Source organism: Nomascus leucogenys, chromosome 22a (genome assembly GCF_006542625.1).
Source record: "Nomascus leucogenys isolate Asia chromosome 22a, Asia_NLE_v1, whole genome shotgun sequence".
Lineage (NCBI taxonomy): Eukaryota > Metazoa > Chordata > Mammalia > Primates > Hylobatidae > Nomascus > Nomascus leucogenys.
The window spans coordinates 4103894-4124522 of record NC_044402.1 but is presented as its reverse complement, the minus strand read 5'-3'; the positions used below and the strand labels follow the sequence as shown (position 1 = coordinate 4124522).

The 20629-nt window shown below is 47.6% G+C and overlaps 1 protein-coding gene across 5 annotated transcripts in view; it reads left to right on the top strand.

Moving 5' to 3' along the window:
* PPP2R5C (protein phosphatase 2 regulatory subunit B'gamma) overlaps positions 1-20629 on the top strand; it is a 174199-nt gene that overhangs the window by 10182 nt on the left and 143388 nt on the right. For 4 of the 5 annotated variants that reach the window (XM_030804161.1, XM_012498148.2, XM_030804159.1 and 1 more), the window contains exon 3: positions 14641-14806. The exons of the other annotated variant lie outside the window; for it this stretch is intronic. Coding sequence is in view for 2 of the 4 variants with exons in the window: in XM_030804159.1 (XP_030660019.1) it covers positions 14641-14806 (166 nt within the window). In the remaining 2 variants the exon portion in view is untranslated. The remainder of the gene's footprint in view (positions 1-14640; positions 14807-20629) is intronic. 5 annotated transcript variants of the gene reach the window in all.

The following is a 20629-nucleotide window of genomic DNA, read 5'->3' as shown; positions in this document are numbered from 1 at the left end:
ACATTAAAGCAACAGCAGGGTGAATGGCGACTTATAGCCCTGCTATATGATGGTGGAAAGGTTTCCACCTGCATCCTTAGCAGAGCTGAGTGAGTCAGTCTGTCACCAACATGAAATACGGTGATGTTTTCCTAAATCACGGGGAAGATTCATCTAGAGTGTTTCAATTCGAAGACGGGTCTCCAGTGTTTCCTTAAACACTGGGTACCTGCCAAAGGGCAGGGCACAGTGGTGTCTGGTTTAGCACAACGTCCTATCTAATCATCTTGCATGTTTCTATCAGTATGTTAAGCAGACTCTCCAGTGCTCCTGCAGTGAAGTAAGTGCTGCTTCCCAAATCCAAACAACGTTGTCATCTTCACATTCTCCACCTGGGGGAGTGAGAGAACAAGCCTTAGAAATTAAGCTCTCCAGAAGGGAAAAAAATGCTTTATTGAGGACATTTGGCTTTTTTTTCCATCTCGTGTGTGTGTGTGTGTATGTGTGTGTATGTGTGTGTGTGTATTTTTTTGAGACGGAGTCTCGCTCTGTCGCCCAGGCTGGAGTGCAGTGGCACGATCTTGGCTACCACAACCTCTGCCTGCTGGGTTCAAGCTATTCTCCTGCCTCAGCCTCCCAAGTAGCTGGGATTACAGGTGCGTGCCACCACACTATCTTGTATATATTTTCTTAATATAAGATTGAGCGGCCGGGCACTGTGGCTCATGCCTGTAATCCCAGCACTTTGGGAGGCCCAGGTGGGTGGATCACGAGGTCAGGAGTTCAAGACCAGCCTGGCCAAGATGGTGAAACCCTATCTCTACTAAAACTACAAAAATTAGCCGGGCTCAGTGGCAGGCACCTGTAATCCCAGCTACTCGGGAGGCTGAGGCATAAGAATTGCTTGAAAACCTGGGCGGCAGAGGTTGCAGTGAGCTGAGATCACACCACTGCACTCCAGCCTGGGTGACAGAGTGAGACCCAATCTCAACAACAACACAAAAATGGCCCCCAAGAGATTAATTTCAGATACCCTGCAGCCTGCAGGTGTTAGCTCTGACCAAGGGCTGGCATCGCCCGGTGGTAATATCAGATTACTAAGGGGCTCTGAAGGGGTTAGACCTGCCCTGGCCAAGATGTGCGTTGTTTGCTGCATATGGCTATTTTAAATTTAAATTTAAATTAATGAAAATTAAAATTATGTGAATAATTCAGTCCCTCGGTTGCATGGGCCACATTTCAAGTGCTCAGCAGCCACATGTGGCCAGCAGCTCCTCTGTTGACCAGCAGATGTGGAACATTCGCAGCTTCACAGAAAGTTCTGCTGGACAGAGCTACTTCAGACCCTAACGGTATTTTCCAAAATAATTCTTATGTGAGTGCATTTAATTTAATTGAACTTATTTTGTTACCTATCTTCTTAATATGAAATATCAAATTTAAGGTTAAATTTAAAGGAAGAGAAGACTTATATTGGCAAAAGAGAAGGAAGTAGATAAAATTAAGGAAAGAGGAGGGCAAGAAGAAGAGGGAGCGCGTGGTGAGACGGGAGGGAGGCCCTGTCTACTGCTTGGTCTGTGGTTGGCCTACACCTGATACCCACACGAGAAAGACTCCATTGCCCATAGGAGTGAGACTTGGACAGACCCAAGAGCAGTCACGACCTTTTGTCCTCCTAGTCTTTATAGACATTTTCTCTCATTTATTTATTTATTTTGGGGTCAAAACACACATGGTTAAAAAATAAAGTAATACGGCTGGGTGTAGTGGCTCACGCCTGTAATCCTAGCACTTTGGGAGGCCAAGTCGGGTGGATCACCTAAGGTCAGGAGTTCGAGACCAGCCTGGCCAACATGGTGAAACCCCATCTCTACTAAAAATTAAAAAAAAAAAAAAAAAAAAAAGCCGAGTGCGGCGGCGCGCGCCTGCAGTCCCAGCTATTCAGGAGGCTGAGGCAGGAGAATCCCTTGAACCGGGAGTCAGAGGTTGCAGTGAGCCGAGACTGCGCCACCGCACTCCAGCCTGGGTGACAGAATGCAACTCTGCCTCAAAAAATAAATAAAAAATAAAGTAATACGGCAATCAAGGCTCTCCCTTCACCTTCCTCTCATTCTCAGACCTGCGTCACAGAGCACAGCCACTTTGTCCTGCTGATTATGAATGAGGCCACTGTCCAGATCACGGAAGCCGTGCGGTGTGGCAGAGGCGTGGGCTCTGGAGTCAGGTCCCCCTTCTGTCCCCTGGAGGGATCATACCCTCTCTCGGTATCATGTTCTTGTTTATCTTGGCCATTTTCTCTGACATTGCGGCTTGCCTCCAGGGGATTGCTTCATTCTCAGTCATCCAGCAGGTTCGTTCTGAGACCTGGCATGTGCTGAGCACCATTGCAGGTGCAGACTGCATGCACTCGTGGAGTTTGCCTCCAGTGAGGGCACAAAAGTGGACTGCGGAGCTGCGGGTGTTTTCTGCGGGGTACTAGTGACATTGGGCGTGAGAACATCTCACCTTTGCAGAGCAATGGCCCTGGGGATCTCAACACCGTGGTGACAACCAAAACCACTCACACAGCTCCACACACCGCTGGTGGACAGGACCCTCTGGCAGCCCCTCTGCTGGAGATTGGGAGACTGCTTCAGGTGGTCAGGGATGGTCTTACCAAGGAGACGACACGAAAAGTGAAACGTGAATGTCAAGAAGCAGGCCACAGAGCAAAGATCTAGGGCAAGATAATCATTCAGCCAGAGGCAGCAGCTAGTGCGAAGGCCCCATGGAGGAAGTGAGTTTGCCGTGTCCCCTGCCAGGTGTTCAGTTGACTAAGGAAAAGTGAGGGTAGGCAGAGCGAGAGGGATGGAGGTAGGGAGCCGAGCACAGACAAGGTAGGGTAGGGTCTTATAAACAGCCTGCCTAGACAGGGTTTTGGGATTTTGATGGGGAGGGGGAGTTGTTTTGGGGTTTTGTTTTCAGAGACAGGGTCTCACTCTGTTGCCCAGGCTGGAGTGCAGTGGTGCAGTCCTAGCTCACTGCAGCCTTGAACTACTGGGCTCAAGCAATCCTCCTGCCTCAGCCTCCCAAGTGGCTGAGATACAGGTGCGCACCACCATGCTCAGCTGATTTTTGTATTTTTTTGTAGAGAAGGGGTCTCACTGTGTCACCCAGGCTAGTCTGAAACTCCTGGCCTCAAGCGATCCTCCTACCTCAGCCTTCCAAAGTGCTGGGATTACAGGCATGAACCACTGAGTCTGGTTGGACTTTGAGTTTTTATTCTGAGGGTAATGGGAAGCCACTGGGGTGTTTTGAGTAGGGAAGTAAGAGGATCTTCCTAGATGCTGTGTGGGAACGAGGGGCAAGAGCTGAACAAGGAGACCAACTGGAATACTTTGCTTCTCAGATGAAGGGTTTCTTTGTTCACACAGGCAAGGATGAGGCACTGGCACAGCTGGCCGTGGGTGGGCTTGTCAGCTGACCACTTGCTTTAGAAGCCTTGGCTGGGAGCTGGCTCTTGTGACTTTTGGCCCCTAGAGACTAAACTGCAGAGAATTTGCTTTGAGGTGCCAGCTCCCACATTAGCAGCCTTAGTTTTTCCTAGACAGACTGGTTTCTTTGGAGAATCCCTTTTTCTTGTCATAACCACTCAGTTTACCAATGTTCTGCAGAGAAGGTGTGGGGGGATAAAGTGGCTATGGAGAGATCAGTATTCAGACCTAACATCAATCTCCTTTTCAGCTGCATATCTCACTCCTATCCTCTGCTATACCCCGTCTCTGAGTGCGTGGCCTCGGGGGGATTCTGTAGGGACAGAGCACCTGCTTTCTCCCTCCAGCCCCACACTGCTTTGTGGTTGCCAAATGGAAGTTGCATCTGTTGAATATTGCTATGCTGAGATGCACCAGTGACTGCCTCTGCAGATCTTTTTATTACTGGAGGTCGTAACTTGCCTCTTCCTTCACTCTCACTTATAAGGCAGGCTCAGGAGGTTTGCTGATTGTGAGTGCATCATCGACCTTGATCAGGGAAATCTGTCTTGTTTTCCTTTATTTCTTCCTGTCATCCAGAAATTGTTGTCCTGGCACAAGAATCAGTAAACCTTTTTCTGTAAAGGGCCAGATAGTAGATATTCAAGGCTGTAGGGGGCGTGTGGTCTCTACTGCCACTACTTAACTCTGCTGTTGCAGCAAGAGAGAAGCCATAGACAGTAGGTGGATAAACAGACGTGACTGTATGCCAATAAAACTTTATTTACAAAAATAACCAGGAGGCCAGATGCGGCTCATGGGCTGTGGCTTCCCAGCCCCGGCCTACTGGAATCCAAATCAGGTTCGGCACTTGGAGAAGCTGCTAGTATGGGTCCCTGGGCCTGTATCTGAAACCAGTACTAGCCATGGGCTGTGGAAGAGGTATCTTTTGTGTTTAACTCTATTCACCATCTAAGAAATACTGAGAGATCAGTGATTTGGCCCTGCCCAACTGAACAATAAATATATCTAGTTGTGAATTTTTAGAATTGCAGTGTTTAAATGAAGGGAAAGAGCTGCTTGTTTCATTTGGTAAATCCCTTATATGATAAAACATCTAGGAGGGAGGCTTTGTCACAAATCCAGTTGCCCATTTTGCTGTTTCCATGAAATATTTCAAAGTAGAGAGACTAATAGACATCCACGTATCTGCTTCACAGATTGCCTTTTACTCCCAATATATTGGAGTGCTGTTGCCTGGCTGCATGGAAGGGTGTGGGGTGTGAGGGCACTTGGACATTCAGGCTTGCTGTGTCTCTGTTAGAAACTAATGGGGCGTTGTCCCTGAGCATGACGGACGCCTCTGGCGTCTTGTTTCCTCTGCCTGAGGAAGTGCAGCCATGCTTGTTGGGAAGACTTGGGAGAGGACCATGTACCACTGAGGCAGGCAATGCCCTTTGCCTCTGTACCTCCCTGTGGGCCTGGCAGTGGGGCTGGGCCCAGGGCCAGCAGCTCACCTACCCTGGCTGGGAACGTGAACTCCTGCATAATTTCAAGGCCCTTCTGGGCAACACCTTGCCTTGCCATGTGACTGGCCACCTCATCTTCCCTCCTCTCCAGACACCCCCACCACCTCCTTCCCCCAGCCAGAGACTCCAGAATCCCAGATCCTCAGAGCAATAGACACATCCTCCCCGAGGGACCCTGTGTCTCTTCAGTGGAGAGGCTCTGGGAGGAGGAGGGAATGACTTCCTCTTTATTCCCGTAGCTTCCATTTGAGTGGCCGACAAGTGTCTCAAATAGCATTTCAGATTGTGCCCCCCCACCCACTCCACCCACTCCCCGCCCCCGCCCCGCCTTCCCTTCCTCCTAGAAAATGCAGCTGCTGCTCGTATGCAGCCACTGTTCAGACAGGTGGGGGCCACAGTGCTGGCTTGGAACCCTCTGGGACCACCGACTTTCAGTGGCTTCTACTGAAGGGAAGGGCCGACTATTTTGATTTGGGTTTGACAGATAATACTGAGTTTGAAAAATAATTTCCCATCATTAAGCCAGACATCAGGAGGCTAAAGTAAATTCTAGGTCATCTCTCCCCTCACTGAGTGAGTAGAATAAAACAAAACTCCCCATAACCAGCATTCCAGAAGAGGGCGAACGGGGAAGAATCAAGTCCTTTTTTTTTAGATGTTGCCCAAGCCTGATGGCTAAACAGTATCATACTTCTTTACAGCGATCTCTTATTTTAAGACAGATACCCAGTTTTTATTTTAGGAGTAAACACTTAAACTGAGGAAGCACACCTGTTGTTTCTCACTTCCTATTCAGCCAACACTAATGCCTTCTCTGTACCGAGAACAGCTGATCCTCCCAAAGCGTGTGTGTCTCCCTGGCTTCGTGGGGCCCTTGCTGTTGTCACCATAAGCCCAGAAGACTCAAGGATGCTCAGCGGGTAGTGCAACCCTCTCCACCACCTATTCCAGAAAGCCCTCCTCACCCCAAAAGGAAGCCCCATTCCCACTAGCAGTCACTCCTCACTCCCCTTCCCCCAGCCTCTGGCAGCCACCGGTCTGCTCTCTGTAGATGTGCCAATTCTGAATAGTTCATAGAAATGAAATCATGCAATATTTGTCCTTCTGTGTCTGGCTTCTTTTACTTCGCAGAATGCTTTCAAGGTCCATCCGTGTTGTAGCATGCGTCATACCTCATTCCATTTTTTTTTTTTTTTTTTTTTTTTTTTGAGATGGAGTCTTGCTCTGTCACCAGGCTGGTGTGCAGTGGCGTGATCTCGGCTCACTGCAACCTCCACCTCCCAGGTTCAAGTGATTTTCCTGCCTCAAGCTCCCGAGTAGCTGGGATTACAGGCATGTGCCACCATGCCCAGCTAATTTTTGTATTTTTAGTAGAGACAGGGTTTCACCATGTTGGCCAGGATGGTCTCAGTCTCCTGACCTCGTGATCCTCCCGCCTCAGCCTCCCAAGCCCTCATTCCTTTTTATAGCTAATATTCTATTGTTTGGATATAGCACATTTTGTTTCATCAGTTGGTGGATATTTGAGTTGTTTCTACCTTTTGGCTATTGTGAATAATGCTGCTGTGAACATTGTGTACAGATTTTTGTTTGAATACTCGTTTTCAGTTCTTTTGGGTATATGCCTGGGAGTGAGACTGCTGGGTCACATAGATGGTCATTTTTGTGTGTGTGTTTGAGACAGAGTCTCGTTCTGTTGCCCAGGCTGGAGTATAGTGGCGCCATCTCAGCTCACTGCAACCTCTGACTCCTGGGTTCAAGCAGTTCTCCTGCCTTAGCCTCCCAAGTAGCTGGGATTACAGGCAAGCACCACCATGACTGGCTAATATTTGTATTCTTTGTAGAGATGGGGTTTCACCATGTTGGCCAGGCTGGTCTCGAACTTCTGACCTCAGGTGATCCACCCGTCTCAGCCTCCCCAAATGCTGGGACTACAAGCGTGAGCCACCATACCTGGCTTTGGATGGTAATTTTATGTTTAACTTGCTGAAGAACCACCAAACTGTTTTCCATATCAGCTGCCCCATTTTACATTCTCACTAGCAATATACAAGGGTTCCAATTGTTGTTCCATGTCCTTTATGACACTTGTTTTTTTGTTGAGACAGGGTCTCATTCTGTCACCTAGACTGGAGTGCAATGGTACAGTGATAGCTCACGGCAGCCTTGAACTCCTGGGCTCAAGCTGTCCCCTCGCCTCAGCTTCCTGAGTAGCTGGGACTACAGGTGCATGCCACCCTGGCTATTTTTTTTTTAATGTAGAAAAGGGGTCTCACTATATTGCCCAGGCTGGTCTTGAACTTATGTGCTCAAGCAATCCTCCTGCCCCAGCCTCCCAAAGTGCTGGGGTTAGAGGCAAGAGCTGTGGTGCCTGGCCATGCTAACATGTTATTTTTCAGTTTGAAAAAGAATAGGTATCCCAGCGGGTGTGAAGTGGTATGCCATTGTAATTTTCATTTACATTTCCCTAACATCTAAAGGTGGTGAGCATCTTTTCATGTGCTTGTTTGGCCATTTGTATATCTTTTTTGGTGAAATGCCTGTTCAAGTCCTTTGCCCATTTTTTAATCAGGTTTTCTTTTTGTTATTGAGTTGTAAGAGTTCTTTTCATATTCTGGATACCAGACCCTTATATAATTTGCAAATACGTTCCCCCATTCTGTGGGTTGTCTTTTCACTTTCTTGATAGTATCCTTTGCACAAAAATGTTTAATTTTTATGAAGTCTCATTTATCTGTTTTCTTTTTAGTTACTTGCGCCTTTGGTGTCATAGCTAAGAAACCATTGTCAAATCCAGGGTCATGAAGCTTTACCTTTGTATTCTTCTAAGAGTTGTGTGGTTTCAGCTCTTCTGTTGAGGTTTGTGATCCATGTTGAATTAGTTTTTTCCCTGTGGTGTGAGGGGGGATCCACCTTCATTCTTGTCCATATGGCTCTCCAGTTGTCCCAGCATCATTTGTTGAAGAGGCTGTTCTTTCCCCGGTGAATGGGCTTGGCTCTCAATTTTATGCCATCAATCTGTATGTCTGTCCTTATGCCAGTATCATACTACCTTGAGCCAAATGCACTTTTAAAAGATCCAAGGCTGGGTGCGGTGGCTCACCACACCTGTAATCTTAGCACTTTGGGAGGCCACAGCAGATTGGATTGCTTGAGCTCAGGAGTTCAAGACCAGCCTGGACAACGTAGTGAGACCTTGTCTCTACAAAAAATACAAAAATTAGCCAGACGTGGTGGCGAGTGCTTGTAGACTAAGCTACTCAGGAGGCTGAGGGAGGAGAATCACTTGAGCCCAGCAGGTTGAGGCTGCAGTGAGCCGTGGTTGTGCCACTGCACTCCAGCCTGAGTGACAGACAGATCCTGTCTCAAAAAAATTAAAAATAAAAATAAAATATCGAAAAGACATACAAAACTAGGTTTTGTCTGGGAGGACAAGTAGTTTGGTATTGCTGGAACATCAAGTGTGCATGAAGTGGTTGTGCGAAGGCTGGAATTAAGGACTCGAGAGACAGTGATTGTGTGAAGGAGACGAACCAAGCTCCGGAGCCTGCCTGAGTGTTGGCAGATAACGGGGACATGAGATGTGTCCATGCTCTCAACAAGCTCAGAATCTCTTTGTAGAAGCAGACATGGGATTCCAAGCCTGATGTAAGTGTAAGGGAACCAACCCCCTTAAGAACACTGAGGAGATGGTGGGGCCTGGCTGCGTGTATGAGGAGTGGGGAAAACATTAAAGAGAATGGCATTTGTGCTAGAACTGAAGGCTGAGTAGATCAAAAGCTTTGGGTGGGGGTGGGAGTTTGGGAACAGGAAGAGGGCATTTCATGCTGAAGAAACAGGCATTGAAACAGGGCAGGGTCAGAGCACATTGGAGAATCTGAGAGTGGCCCAGCATTCCTGAAATAAAGGAGAGACTCATCTCTCCCATACATTGAGAGATGAGTCCTGGAAAAATAAGTGTGGGGGAGACAGCAGCTGAGCTCAAACCCCATGCTATGGAGTTTGAACTTTCTCCTGCAGGCAGTGGGGAGCCACTGGCATCTTGTGAGCAGGGGAATGGTCTGATGGACCTTTAGAAAGGTCAGTCCGGTAACAGTATGAAAATATGATTGGAGGCAGCTGTGCTCACCACTGTACCACCAACACTGAAAATATGATTGGGAGAAAGATGAGGGAAGGTGTTCTGATTGTCTGGTCTATAGAGGCTGGGGTTAATGCAGGGAGGAATAACATGTTCATTTGGACTATTTTCACATACACAGTAGTCGAGGGAATCCTATAGGGAAGCCCCAGGTCCCCGCTGCCCAGCCTTGGCCATCATCCACATGCAACCCATCTTGTCTTATCCAGGCCTCCTCCTCCATATGCATGGCCCTCTCTTCACACTACATTATTTTGAAGCAAATCTCAGTCATCATATTTTATTTGTAAGTCCCACCCGTGGTATCCTCCAACAAGGACTCCAAGAACCAGAAAGTGATTGCCCCACCTAAAAATATTAACTGCAATTCCTTACTCTCAGGAGTAAGCATTAAATCTCCCCTCCCCTCCTCCCTTTTTCATTTGGTTGGTTTGGGTCCTGAATTGAATTGAGTCCTGAGATCCAAATCAGGTACATACATTACACTAGGTTGTGATATGTGCTGGTTCCTCCTCTCCTTTTTCTCCTTGCGATTTAGTTGTTAAATCAGGTGGTTCCCACACATTTGAGAGATATGATAGTCAACCAAGGGTGATTTTGTCCCCCAAGGGACATTTGGCAATGTTTGGAGACGTTCTTAGTTGTCGCCGCTTGGGGGAGGGGCTGCTTGCATGTAACAGGGCCCACAGCGGAGGCTCACCTGGGCTGAAGTGTGGTGGCGCGACTGCCAGGTGCTGCAGGAGGACACCTCCTGCCCTTCCCCCACGTTCCCTGCATGCAGATCGCATCGCCGTTGGTTAACACGCTCCCCTCTCTCTTGTATTTTCCTAAGAACTGGTGCTTAGACCTCAGGGCTTGATCAGGTTCAGGCTGGACTTTCCGGCATTAAAAATACTTCTGAAGTGGCATATCACTTAGTCCTTGGCACGTAAGTGGTGGCAGTTTGTTCCGTTTATGATAAAATTGCGGAAAGGTAGGATTTTGAGAGGCACTGGAGCATGGAATTGCTCGGGTGTGGGGTGTAAGGGGGGAGTTGGGGTCCAGCATTTGGCTCCACGCCAGATCCAGAGTCCAGGGACTGAGGCTGGGCTTGGCTGCAGCACTGACTGGGTGATTTCAGGCGCTCACCCCACAGCCTGAGCCTTGCTTTCCTCTCTGTAAGCTAAGGATGCGCCAGCTCAGCCTGAACCATGGAATGCAGCGTGGGGCAGCCGCTCCCCAGCCTTCCTCCCTAGCCATCTCCCTCCAACTACAGGTGCCTTCCGGTGCCGCCACTGGAGGAGTCTTTGCAGGTTTACGGAACATCAGACCAGGGAGGGAGCCCGGTGTCGGGGCTGCGGCAGGGTCCCCGCCGGGCTGTCCACGAACCAGCGGTGTTGGTGGTGTCTGGCGCCCAGGAGGAGGGCTTGTTTACAGCCGCCGTATTTCCCGGGACCCTGGCTTCTGTCCTCTGCCCAGGGACCCTTTCAGACCTTCCCCACCCTCCCAAGCCTCAACCCGTCCTGCGTTTCCCGGTGGCACAGCGACCTTGGCGGCTTTGGCCCCTGAGCCGCTAGGCTGCCAAGGCGCGCTGTGCGCGTAGGGCCAGGCTCGACCTCACTCCTGTTGTCGCCGCAGACCCGCGTGGGCTCGCGCCGGGCCCTCCTGCCGCCCCCCAGCCTCCCCGCCCCTGTCCTTGCGAGCCTGCGCCTTCTGGGCGCCTGACACACCCCTCTGCCCCAACCATGTTTTCTCAAGAGTGTGGTCTGTCCTGGCCTTCCAAGGAGACCCTCAGCTCCCGCCGGCCACCTCCGGAGTCTCCGGCATGGGCCCCAGGCCGCGGTCCCGCCTCTGCCCCGGCCTCCGCTGCGTGGCCCCGGAGCCCGGAGGAGGGGAGCCGGAGCCGGCCGCCCGGGGAAGAAGCGGAGGACGCCAATCTGGCCTCCTGCGCTGCGCGCTCCAACCCTCTGCTTGGCCACGCGCGAACCGCGCTCTCCCGTTTCCTTTCCGTCGTGTCTCGGGGGCTTCATCCTCCGGCCGTGGCCGTGGCCAGGCGTCCCGGGGCGGCACCCAGGATCCCGCCCCAGCACCCGCTCCCGCTCCCACCCTCGTCTGCGCCCACCCGCCCTGGGCAGCTGCTCCCGAAGGAGCCCCTCACCCTCCCTCTCTCCTTCCCTCCTTGTCTTCATCCTTCTCTCCCTGTGTTTCTCCTTCCCTCTCTCTCCTTCCCTCTCTCCCTCCCTCTCAACCTCGTCTCTCTCTTTCTCCCTCTCCCCACTCCCTCTCTCCCCAACGTTTCTTCCACTCCCACTCCCTCTCTCCCCTCTCTCTCCCCTCCTCCTCCCTCTCTCCCGTCTCTCTTTCTCCCCCTCCCCTCTTTCTCCCCCTCCCCCTCTTTCTCCCCCTCCTCCCTCTTTCCCCTTCTTTCTCCTCCTCCCCTTTCTCTCCCCTCTCTCTTTCTCCCCTCCCCTCCTTCTCTTTCCCCTTTCTCTTTCTCCCCCTTCCCCTCCCTCTCTCCTCCCTCTTTCTCCCCCTCCCCCTTCCCCTCCCCCTCCCTTTCTCTCCCCCTCCCCCTTCCCCTCCCCTCCCTCTCTCCCCCTCCCTTTCACCCCCCTCCCCGTCCCCTCTCTTTCTTCCCCTCCCTCTCTCCTCCTCTCTCTCTCCCACTCCCTCTCCCCTCTCTCCCCCTCCCCGTTTCCTCTCCCATCTCTTTTCCCCCTCCCCCTCCCCCTTTCTGCCCCTCTCCCCTCCCTTTCTCCGTCTCTCCCCCTCCCCCTCCCTCTCTCCCCTGTCTCTCCTTCTCCCCCTCTCTGAGCCCAGGTTCTTGGTGGCATCTGCTTTGGGTGGCTCTGCAGCTCCTTCCTCAGGGAGGTCACCCCACCTGCCCAGGGACAGACAGTGTCTCATTCAGACAGGCCCTGCCCTCCTGAGCTGATATCCCATCAGGGAGGAAGATGCCCCCTCAGAGTTGGTGGGAGCACCAGGTCACAGTGTTGTGGGGCAGGCGGCTGGTGGCTGGGCTGGGTGGGGCAGGCACAGTGGCTCCCCTCTCTGGTCTTGGCCCTGATGAGAGAGAGGAGAGGGGCTTGGTAGCCAAAGAGCCCAGGGCCCCTTTGGAACTGTGCCCGAGGGCTGACTTATTTTCTCAGGGGCAGAGGCCTATCTTCAGTGTGTCCTCATGGCAGTCAACACCCATGGGCTCGCCTCCCAGCCGCCCAGGCCAGGCCACCTTCCATGCAGCCGACCTTCCAGCTGGGGTCAGAAGCCACGGGGGAGCCCTGTCATTGGCCTCTACCCAAGGTCCTCGCTGTGAGTGCTGGGCTGGCACTATAGTGAAATAAAAAGGAAATGGAGAGCATTATCTACTGGAACAAGCACATATGTAACTGAACATCTAAAGCCAGGACAGCTCCTAGGAGCAGCTCCTCCAGACTGTGGAATCAATGCCGGGGCGCCCAGAGAAGGCAGAGCAGAAACCGTCTAACTGGGGGGTTCTGTGGAGGAGCTGGTTATAAAGGGGCTTTTAGGGAAGAAAGACCCAGGCTTTCATGGTAAAAGATTGACAGATGTCAAGCTCAGAGCCCAAGAAAGTACCTTTTGAGGAAGAAGCCACAGACTGAGGGAGAGAAGGGAACCGAGACCCCTGCCTCCCAGGTCAGAGGCTGCCTGCTGTTCCGGGCAGTCTGTCACATCAGACACCTCTTTCCAGGCATTCCTAAGCACCTTAGTAGAAAGTAAAGCAGCTCTTACTGCTTATGAAAATTTCATTCAAGGATGAGAACAAATTAATGTTTGGGGCTGGAGTTGGTGTGTCTGCTCTCCTTGCCCCTAAACTGGGTGGATTTGTGTTTCCAGGATGGAGTCTATGATAGTTCATTTTCACACAGCTATAAAAAACTACCTGAGATTGGGTAACTTACAAACAAGAGATGTGTAATTGACTCACAGTTTTGCATAGCTGGGGAGGCCTCAGGAAACTTACCATCATGGCAGAAGGCGAAGGGGAAGCAAGGCACTTCTTACATGGCGGCAGGAGAGAGAGAGAAAGTGGGGGAGGGGGGGACTGCCAAACACTTTTAAGCCATCAGATCTCATGAGAACTCACTCACTATCACAAGAACAACATGGGGGAAACTGCCCCCACGATCCAGTCACCTCCCACCAGGTCCCTCCCTCGACTCGTGGGGATTACAATTTGAGATGAGATTTGGGTGGGGACACAGGAGCAAACTGTCTCAGAGCGTGACAGCCTTTTTAAAGAGCACATATGCAGACACAGACTCCCTTTCTTTGGGCAGACAAGAAGGGTGGGCAACGAGCACATTATGTAAATCATCTTGACAGTCGACACAGCAGCTGTTGGCTGTTACTGCTGGATAGTGGTGGCAGCAAACAGCTGTGGGCCAGGTCACTGCTTGCTACCTAGAGAGCCCTTCGGCTGGGGGGCCCAGAGTGCAGCTGAACTCCACGGGCCCCCTTGGTGAGCTCCTTTGGCCTGTGTGGATGACGGGGGATCCCTGGTTCCTCTGCTTCATGCATCTTCAGACTCTTCTCCACCTCTGCTGAGTAGTTCAGATGGCAGTGTTGCAGGTTGGCCACAGGAGTGTTGACCAGCCCTGGAGCTATGGTGCATCCTGGGAATGAGCACGCACACCAGGAGCCTAGGACAATGGCAGCAGAACAGCTGCGCGGAGTGTTTCCTGGGGCTCAAGGGGAAGCACTCAGACGGCCTGCTCTGGGTGTTCAAGGCTGAGTGGTGAGCCAGCAGGGAACACCTAGCATTTTGTGAGATACTCAGCCATATTCATCTCCTTGCACCACTGTACAAGTTACACATGCAGCGGCTCCAAAGAGCATAAACTTATTATATTACAGTTCTGGCATGCAGGTCTGAAATGAGGCCAAAATGAAAGTGTCAGCAGGGTCGTGATGGCTATGGAGGTTCTAGAGGAGAATCTGTTTCCAGCCTTTCCCACCTTCTAGAGGCCACCTGCCTGCCTTGGCTCATGGCCACTTCCCTGCATCTTCCAACCCAGCCATGTAGCATCTTCAGAGCTCTCTCTGATCCCTGCTTTCGTCATCCCATTGCCTTCTCTTGTCTCCCTCCTGCCTCCCTCTTGTAATGACCTGTGTGATTCCCTTGGGCCCACCTGGATGATCCAGAATCATCTTCCCATCTCAAGATTCTTAACTGAATCCCATCTGCAGAGTCCCTGTCGCCAAGCAAGGTCCCATATTCACCGGTTCCAGGAATTAGGATGTGGACATCTTTAGGGGTCCTTATTTAGGCTACCACATCAACCTATGTGGTAAATATTTAGCAATCAAAAGTTCGAAGGAAGATAAGAGAAATTAGGCATATCTTTGAATCTCTCAGTCTAATATTGCTGAAGGTGGGACATAAGCCCCATACTCCAGCCACTCTAAGGAATGATGTCTTCCATGGAGTGAAGGAGAATGCCCCAGAGTAAGACTCGTGTATATGTTTTTCTATATTTTAATAGTGCTACAAAATACAACCATTGTACATATTCATTTGTTTTTGTTTTTGTTTTGGAAGCAAATTTCCGTCAGGAAAAACAGCCTTGTTGCTGTCCCGTCTACAGTATCTGCTAAAATAAAAGTACCAGTCTCTCAGCCCATAGTGAAGAAAGACAAACGGCAAAATTCTTCAAGGTTTAGCGCAAGCAATAATAGAGAACTTCAAAAACTACCATCCTTAAAAGGTAATTTTTATTTGTCTTTTAAAAGTTAAATTGTGGCTGTTGGAGTGAAGGAGCAATGTTTTGATAGTGTGCTAACTTATTCCTTTGCTGTGTTTGTATTTTGCAGGGTCATCTTTTCTGTATTGAGGTGGTTTTTTTTTTAGGTTGAATGTCATTCACTTATTTACTCAATTAACATTTTAAATTCCAGAGCTATTTAAGATAAAAGTTTAATAACCCAGTATAGGCATAATACATTAACAGGAAAAGCTGAACATCTTTTTATTTATGGTATTAAGCTAGCCAGTTTTTCTTTTAAATTAATTCTCATTTGTTTGTCTTAGAACTATAGCAATTCCGAAAGGAATTACTCCAAGTAGAGTAATTGTAAAAATTATAGTAGAAGTTCTCTATGTTTCTAAAGTAAGGACTGTAGCTATAGTACATTATGGACTTGCTTTGTTATGAGTCATTTGGGGATTACCTCTACTCAAGCGTTTCTTATATGAAATTAGGAAAAAGTGCTCTTTGCTTTGAATTTCCCCCCAAATGACACAGAGCCATCCCTTTCCATTTCAGGTTGTTTAATCCCTAAAAGTCTTCCTTTAGATTTTGAGATTGAGGTGCTTAAAACCTTGTCGAGGAAAAAGAGTAAGGACCCTAAAGTCAAATGTGAACTTCTTAAAACCTTTATAATTACTAAAATATAAGACAGATATACAAAATAAAATATCATTTTTCATACCTTAAATTTGTAATAATGGATCTTTTACAATTAATTTCCACTGAATATTAATTCAGCAACCAGGCCAATGGCTCACGCTTATAATCCCATTACCTTGGGAGGCTGAGGCAGAAGGATCACTTGAGCCCAGGAGTTCGAGACCAGCCTAGGCAACATAGGGAGACTCCATCTCTACAAAAAAATAAAATGTGCTGGGCATGGTGGCATACACCTGTGGTCCTGGCTACTCAGGAGGCTGAGGTGGCAGGATTGCTTGAGCCTGGGAGGCCAAGGCTACAGTGAGCCATGATCGTGCCACTGCACTTCAGCCTGGATGACAGAGTGAGATCCTGTCTCAGGAAAAAAAAAAAAGTAAATATGAACTCAGTGAGAGCAGGCAGTCTGTCATGTTTATAGCTGTATTCCCAGGCTTTCCACACTGTGAAGCAGATAGCAGATTTTCCAGGTGGAAGGAGGGAGGGAGGAAGGGAGGCTGGGTGGATGGTGGATTTATGGGTGGGTGGATGGGTGGGTGGATTTACGGTGGATGAATTTTCTTGCCCCCTACTTGCTAGAAATCTAGGTTCTCGGCTGGCTGCGGTGGCTCATGCCTGTAATCCCAGCACTTTGGGAGGCCGAAGTGGGCGGATCTCAAGGTCAGGAGATCAAGACCATCCTGGCTAACACAGTGAAACCCCGTCTCTGCTAAAAATACAAAAACAAAATTAGCCAGGCGTGGTGGCAGGCGCCTGTAGTCCCAGCTACTTGGGAGGCTGAGGCGTGAGAATGGTGTGAACCCGGGAGGTGGAGCTTGCAGTGAGCCGAGATCGCACCCACTGCACTCCAGCCTGGGAGACAGAGCGAGTCTCCGTCTCACAAAAAAAAAAAAAAAAAAAAAAAAAAAAAAAATCCAGGTTCTCACTTGCATTTTCTAGAGCTTGTATTTGGTTTATATTTGGTTTACCCTTGTGGTAGATAATATGCATGCTAAGTCATTTTTGATTAGTCTTTCCTCTTCCCAAATAGGATATACCTTTCTCATGCTGTTCATTCATTTAGCAAATATGCGTTGAGTGCCTGTGAAAGCTATTCTGGGTACTAGGGGTACAGAATTAAACAAAACCAAACCCCTATTCTCCTGGAGTGAGCAACCCATTGGTGAGACAGCAAGGAAAGGGATAGGTACCAGCTCCTCCTTCCAGTACCCTCCGGAGGCCCAGAGTCAGAGGGAGGGAAAAGGCTTTGTATAACCATTGTTGGGCCTTCGTATCCCAAGCCCTGTCCCTAATGCCCGTCACAGCTGGGGCTTGGATCTGCCATGATACAGAAGGTTGGCCATGTGCCCTACCTTTCCATGCATGCTCCGCCTCAGCCAGTGCATGCTGGGTGGGTACTGCTGCTGAATTTGGTCAAATGCCATATGATTTTTCTCCTTAAGATGTTCAGATTATAATTGCTCTGTTGATAGATTTTTCTGGTTGTGAACCATCTTTGCATTTGTCAGTTTTGTCGCCGTATATTATTCCATGCGTGGGGCAGAGCCCATGCAAGTACCAGTGTATGCCGGCCTCCAGCGTACTGCCTTTACCTCTTCTGAGGAGTCGCTGCACAAGCCTCTTTCTACATCTGTTCTACATCTGTTTTCTATTCTCAACCTCCATTTCCTTCGTTTTTCATTATACCTAGTAAGAATGGCATGCAATATACTCCCACTGACACTTACATTTTCACTGTTCCCCAAAAGGGTAAATTCTCCATAGTAAATCCGCATATCCAGGAGAATTTCACATGGATCAAGCCAGTTCCCCTCACTGGTCTTGTTTGATAATTCTTGGCCGTTCTAAAACATTAATGCTTCTGTATATATACTAAAATAATTTCGTCTAGTTCAGAAAAATAATAATTGATTGGAATTAAAGTTATATATTAATTTGGTGAAAATTAATAACCTTTTTTCCATCTAGGAAGATGGTATATATCCCCCCTTTTTCTGGGTCTTGTTTTCTGACTTATAAAATTTTACGGTTTTCTTGTAAATCTCTAACTTTCCAGTAAATTTATTTCTAAATACTCTATAGCTTCTGTTACTCTTGTGACTGGGTTATATTTTTTCCCATTTCCACTTCTGATTGGTTTTTGCTAATCTCATGCAGAGCTATTGGTTTTCAAATATTTTCTTTTGCCATCACCTTACCACATTTTTGAATTAGTCTTAATGTTTCCACTACAGTCTGCATATATAGTCCTGTTGTTTGCAATGGATTCTTTTATCTCTCTTCCACTATTTATTTCAACATAGACTAGTTATTTTAATTTTATCCTACCACTAAGAAGGACCAATAAAACCTGGAACAGAGGTGATAGCAGGCATTCCTGTTTTCTCCCATTTTAGTAAATGGCTTCAGCGTTTCCTAATTCAATGGGAAAGTGGCTCTTGGTTTCTGGTGAGCGGTCTTTGCGAGGCTGCTGGTGCTCCGGAGTCCAAGCTCACAGGACTCTTCCCGGACCCATGCAGGCTGGTTGGCGCCATGCCAGTGCATGCTGGATGGGTACTGCTGCTGAATTTGGTCAAATGCCATACGATTTTTCTCTTTAAGATGTTACTATTATAATTGCTGTGTTGACAGATTTTTCTGGTTTTGAAATATCTTTGCATTTTGTCCGTTTTGTCACAGTGTATTTTCATAGTGTTTGGAACTAATTTTCTTTAGAATATTTGCTTCCATATTTACTACATGGAGCTGGTCTGTAGTTTTCTTCTTTTTCATAAACCTGTATTTTGTCCCATCTAAGATTCGTTGTCACCAGCACTTCGTGATGGTTCCTGGGGTGGCCTGCAGCAGCTTTTCCTGCAGCTCCCTCACACTGCCAGCCCGCAACAGGGATGATGAGATGGACCCGGATTTCAGAAACAATAAAATGTGGAATGTGTCCATGAAATAGGGTTGAAAGGTTGACTTGGAACTCAGTGGGCCTGTTGCTTTTCTCTATGAAACATCCGTGGCTTCTAACCATAGTGGGTCCGTTTAGAAAGGGGGGTCTGTTAACTAGCACTGGTCATTGTTTAATGGACCTTTTAACCTCTTTCCCATCTGCGGCGGTTATGTCTCCTTGTAAGTTCATTTATTCTTTTGACTGTTCTGTTTGTGTTCAATATTATTCATCGGCACTTTTATCTTTAATTATCCTATGTCTTTTATTTTAACCTTTTCTTCATTTATTAAGTTGAATAGAGAGTTCACTTATTTTTAGTTTGCTTTTTAATAATAAAAGAATTTAAAGCCACGTATTCATTCTGAGTGTAACTTTCAGCCCTATCCCTAGATTTTATTTTTTCCTTAACTTTTCAAGTCACAGGCTTTTCTTTTTTAGAGTTAATTGAGGCATAATTTACATATCCTAAAATTCACCCATTGTAACTGGAAAATTTAGTTATTTTAGCAAATACATAAGAGTTGTGCAACCGTCACCACAGTTCTGTTTTGGAATGTTTCCATCTGCCTCCAAAAGTTACCTCGTGCCCATTCACCATTAATTTCCACTCCTGGCCCCAGCTGCAGGCACCCACTGATCTGCTTTCTGTCTCTAGACTTGCTTTCTGTCTCTAGACTTACTTTCTCCTGGACACTTCATATAAGCGAAGTCATACCATAGGTAGTCTTTTACATTTGCTGTAATGTTTTTGAGGTTCATCTGTGTTGAGTAGTTTGTTTCTTTTTAATGCTGCATCATATTCAGTCAGATGGATATACCACATTTTTTTTATCCGTTCATCAGTTAATGGACATTTGGGCTGTTTCTTAGCTGATGTGAGTAACAGTGCTGCTGTGAACATTTGCATAGAAGTCTGCGAGCAGATATTTCATTTCTCTTGAGTAGATACCTATGAGTGGAATTCCTGGCTCGTGTGATAAATTTATGTTTAGCTTTTTAAGAAACTGTTGGCTGGGCACCGTGGCTCACGCCTGTAATCCCAGCACTTCGGGAGGCCGAGGCCAGCAGATCATGAGGTCAGGAGATCAAGGCCATCCTGGCTAACATGGTGAAACTCCATCTTTACTAAAAAAACAAAAAATTAGCCGAGCATGGTGGTACACGCTTGTAGCCCCAGCTACTCGGGAGGCTGAGGCAGGAGAATTGCTTGAACCTGGGAAGTGGAGGTTGCAGTGAGCTGAGATCACACCACTGCACTCCAGCCTGGGCGACAGAGCAAGACTCCGTCTCAAAAAAAAAAAAAAAAAAAAAAAAGAAAAGAAAAAGAAACTGCCACACTGTTTTCCAAAGTGGCTGTACTGTTTTACATTTCCACCAACAACGTATGAGGGCTCCGGTGTGGCCACATTCTTCCCAATATTTATTACTGTCTTTTTGATTATAGCTGAATTCTTGTGGGTGTGTAATGGTGTCTCACTGTGGTTTCCATTTGCATTTCCCCGATGACTGGAAATGTTAAGCATCTTTTCATGTGCCTGTTAGCCACTTGTCTCTCTTCTTTGATGAGATGTCTGTTTTTAAGTTGGTTGTCTTCTTCTTGTTGAATTGTAACAGTATGTTATCCTAGATATGAGTCCTTTATTTTAACAGAAAATAAAATCAATAAAAATAAATTATTACAGAAGTGAAGTACAAAATACACTTTGTATAAAATACAGTGTTTTTATTATTATAGTCAGTAGACGTAAGATTACCCTGTTAAGTTGATACGAAAGTTTCAAAACGCTTATTCTCAATTTTTGTTATTCATTGTAAATCTTCAGATTTGTCTATATGTGTCAAACCCTACTTTTGAGCTTTTAATTTCAGGGGTTTTTTTCATTTATGAAAGTTCTGTTTGGTTCTTTTTTCAGTCTGCAGTGCCATTTTAAAATACTTTCCTATTCTCTTGAACATATCATCAAACCTTGTCACAAGTATAGTAAACGCAGCTGTTTTATAGCCTGCGTCAGGTCACACTAGTATCTGAGTTGTTTGTCACATTTTGTTCATGATGTCTTATTTCCTTGTGTACCTGATTTTTTTATTGTATATTGGTCATTGTATTCAGATATGTGAAATAAATTGAAACCTAGAATCAAAGTGTCTTCTTCAATAGGGATTTGTTTTTGCTCTGCCAGACACCT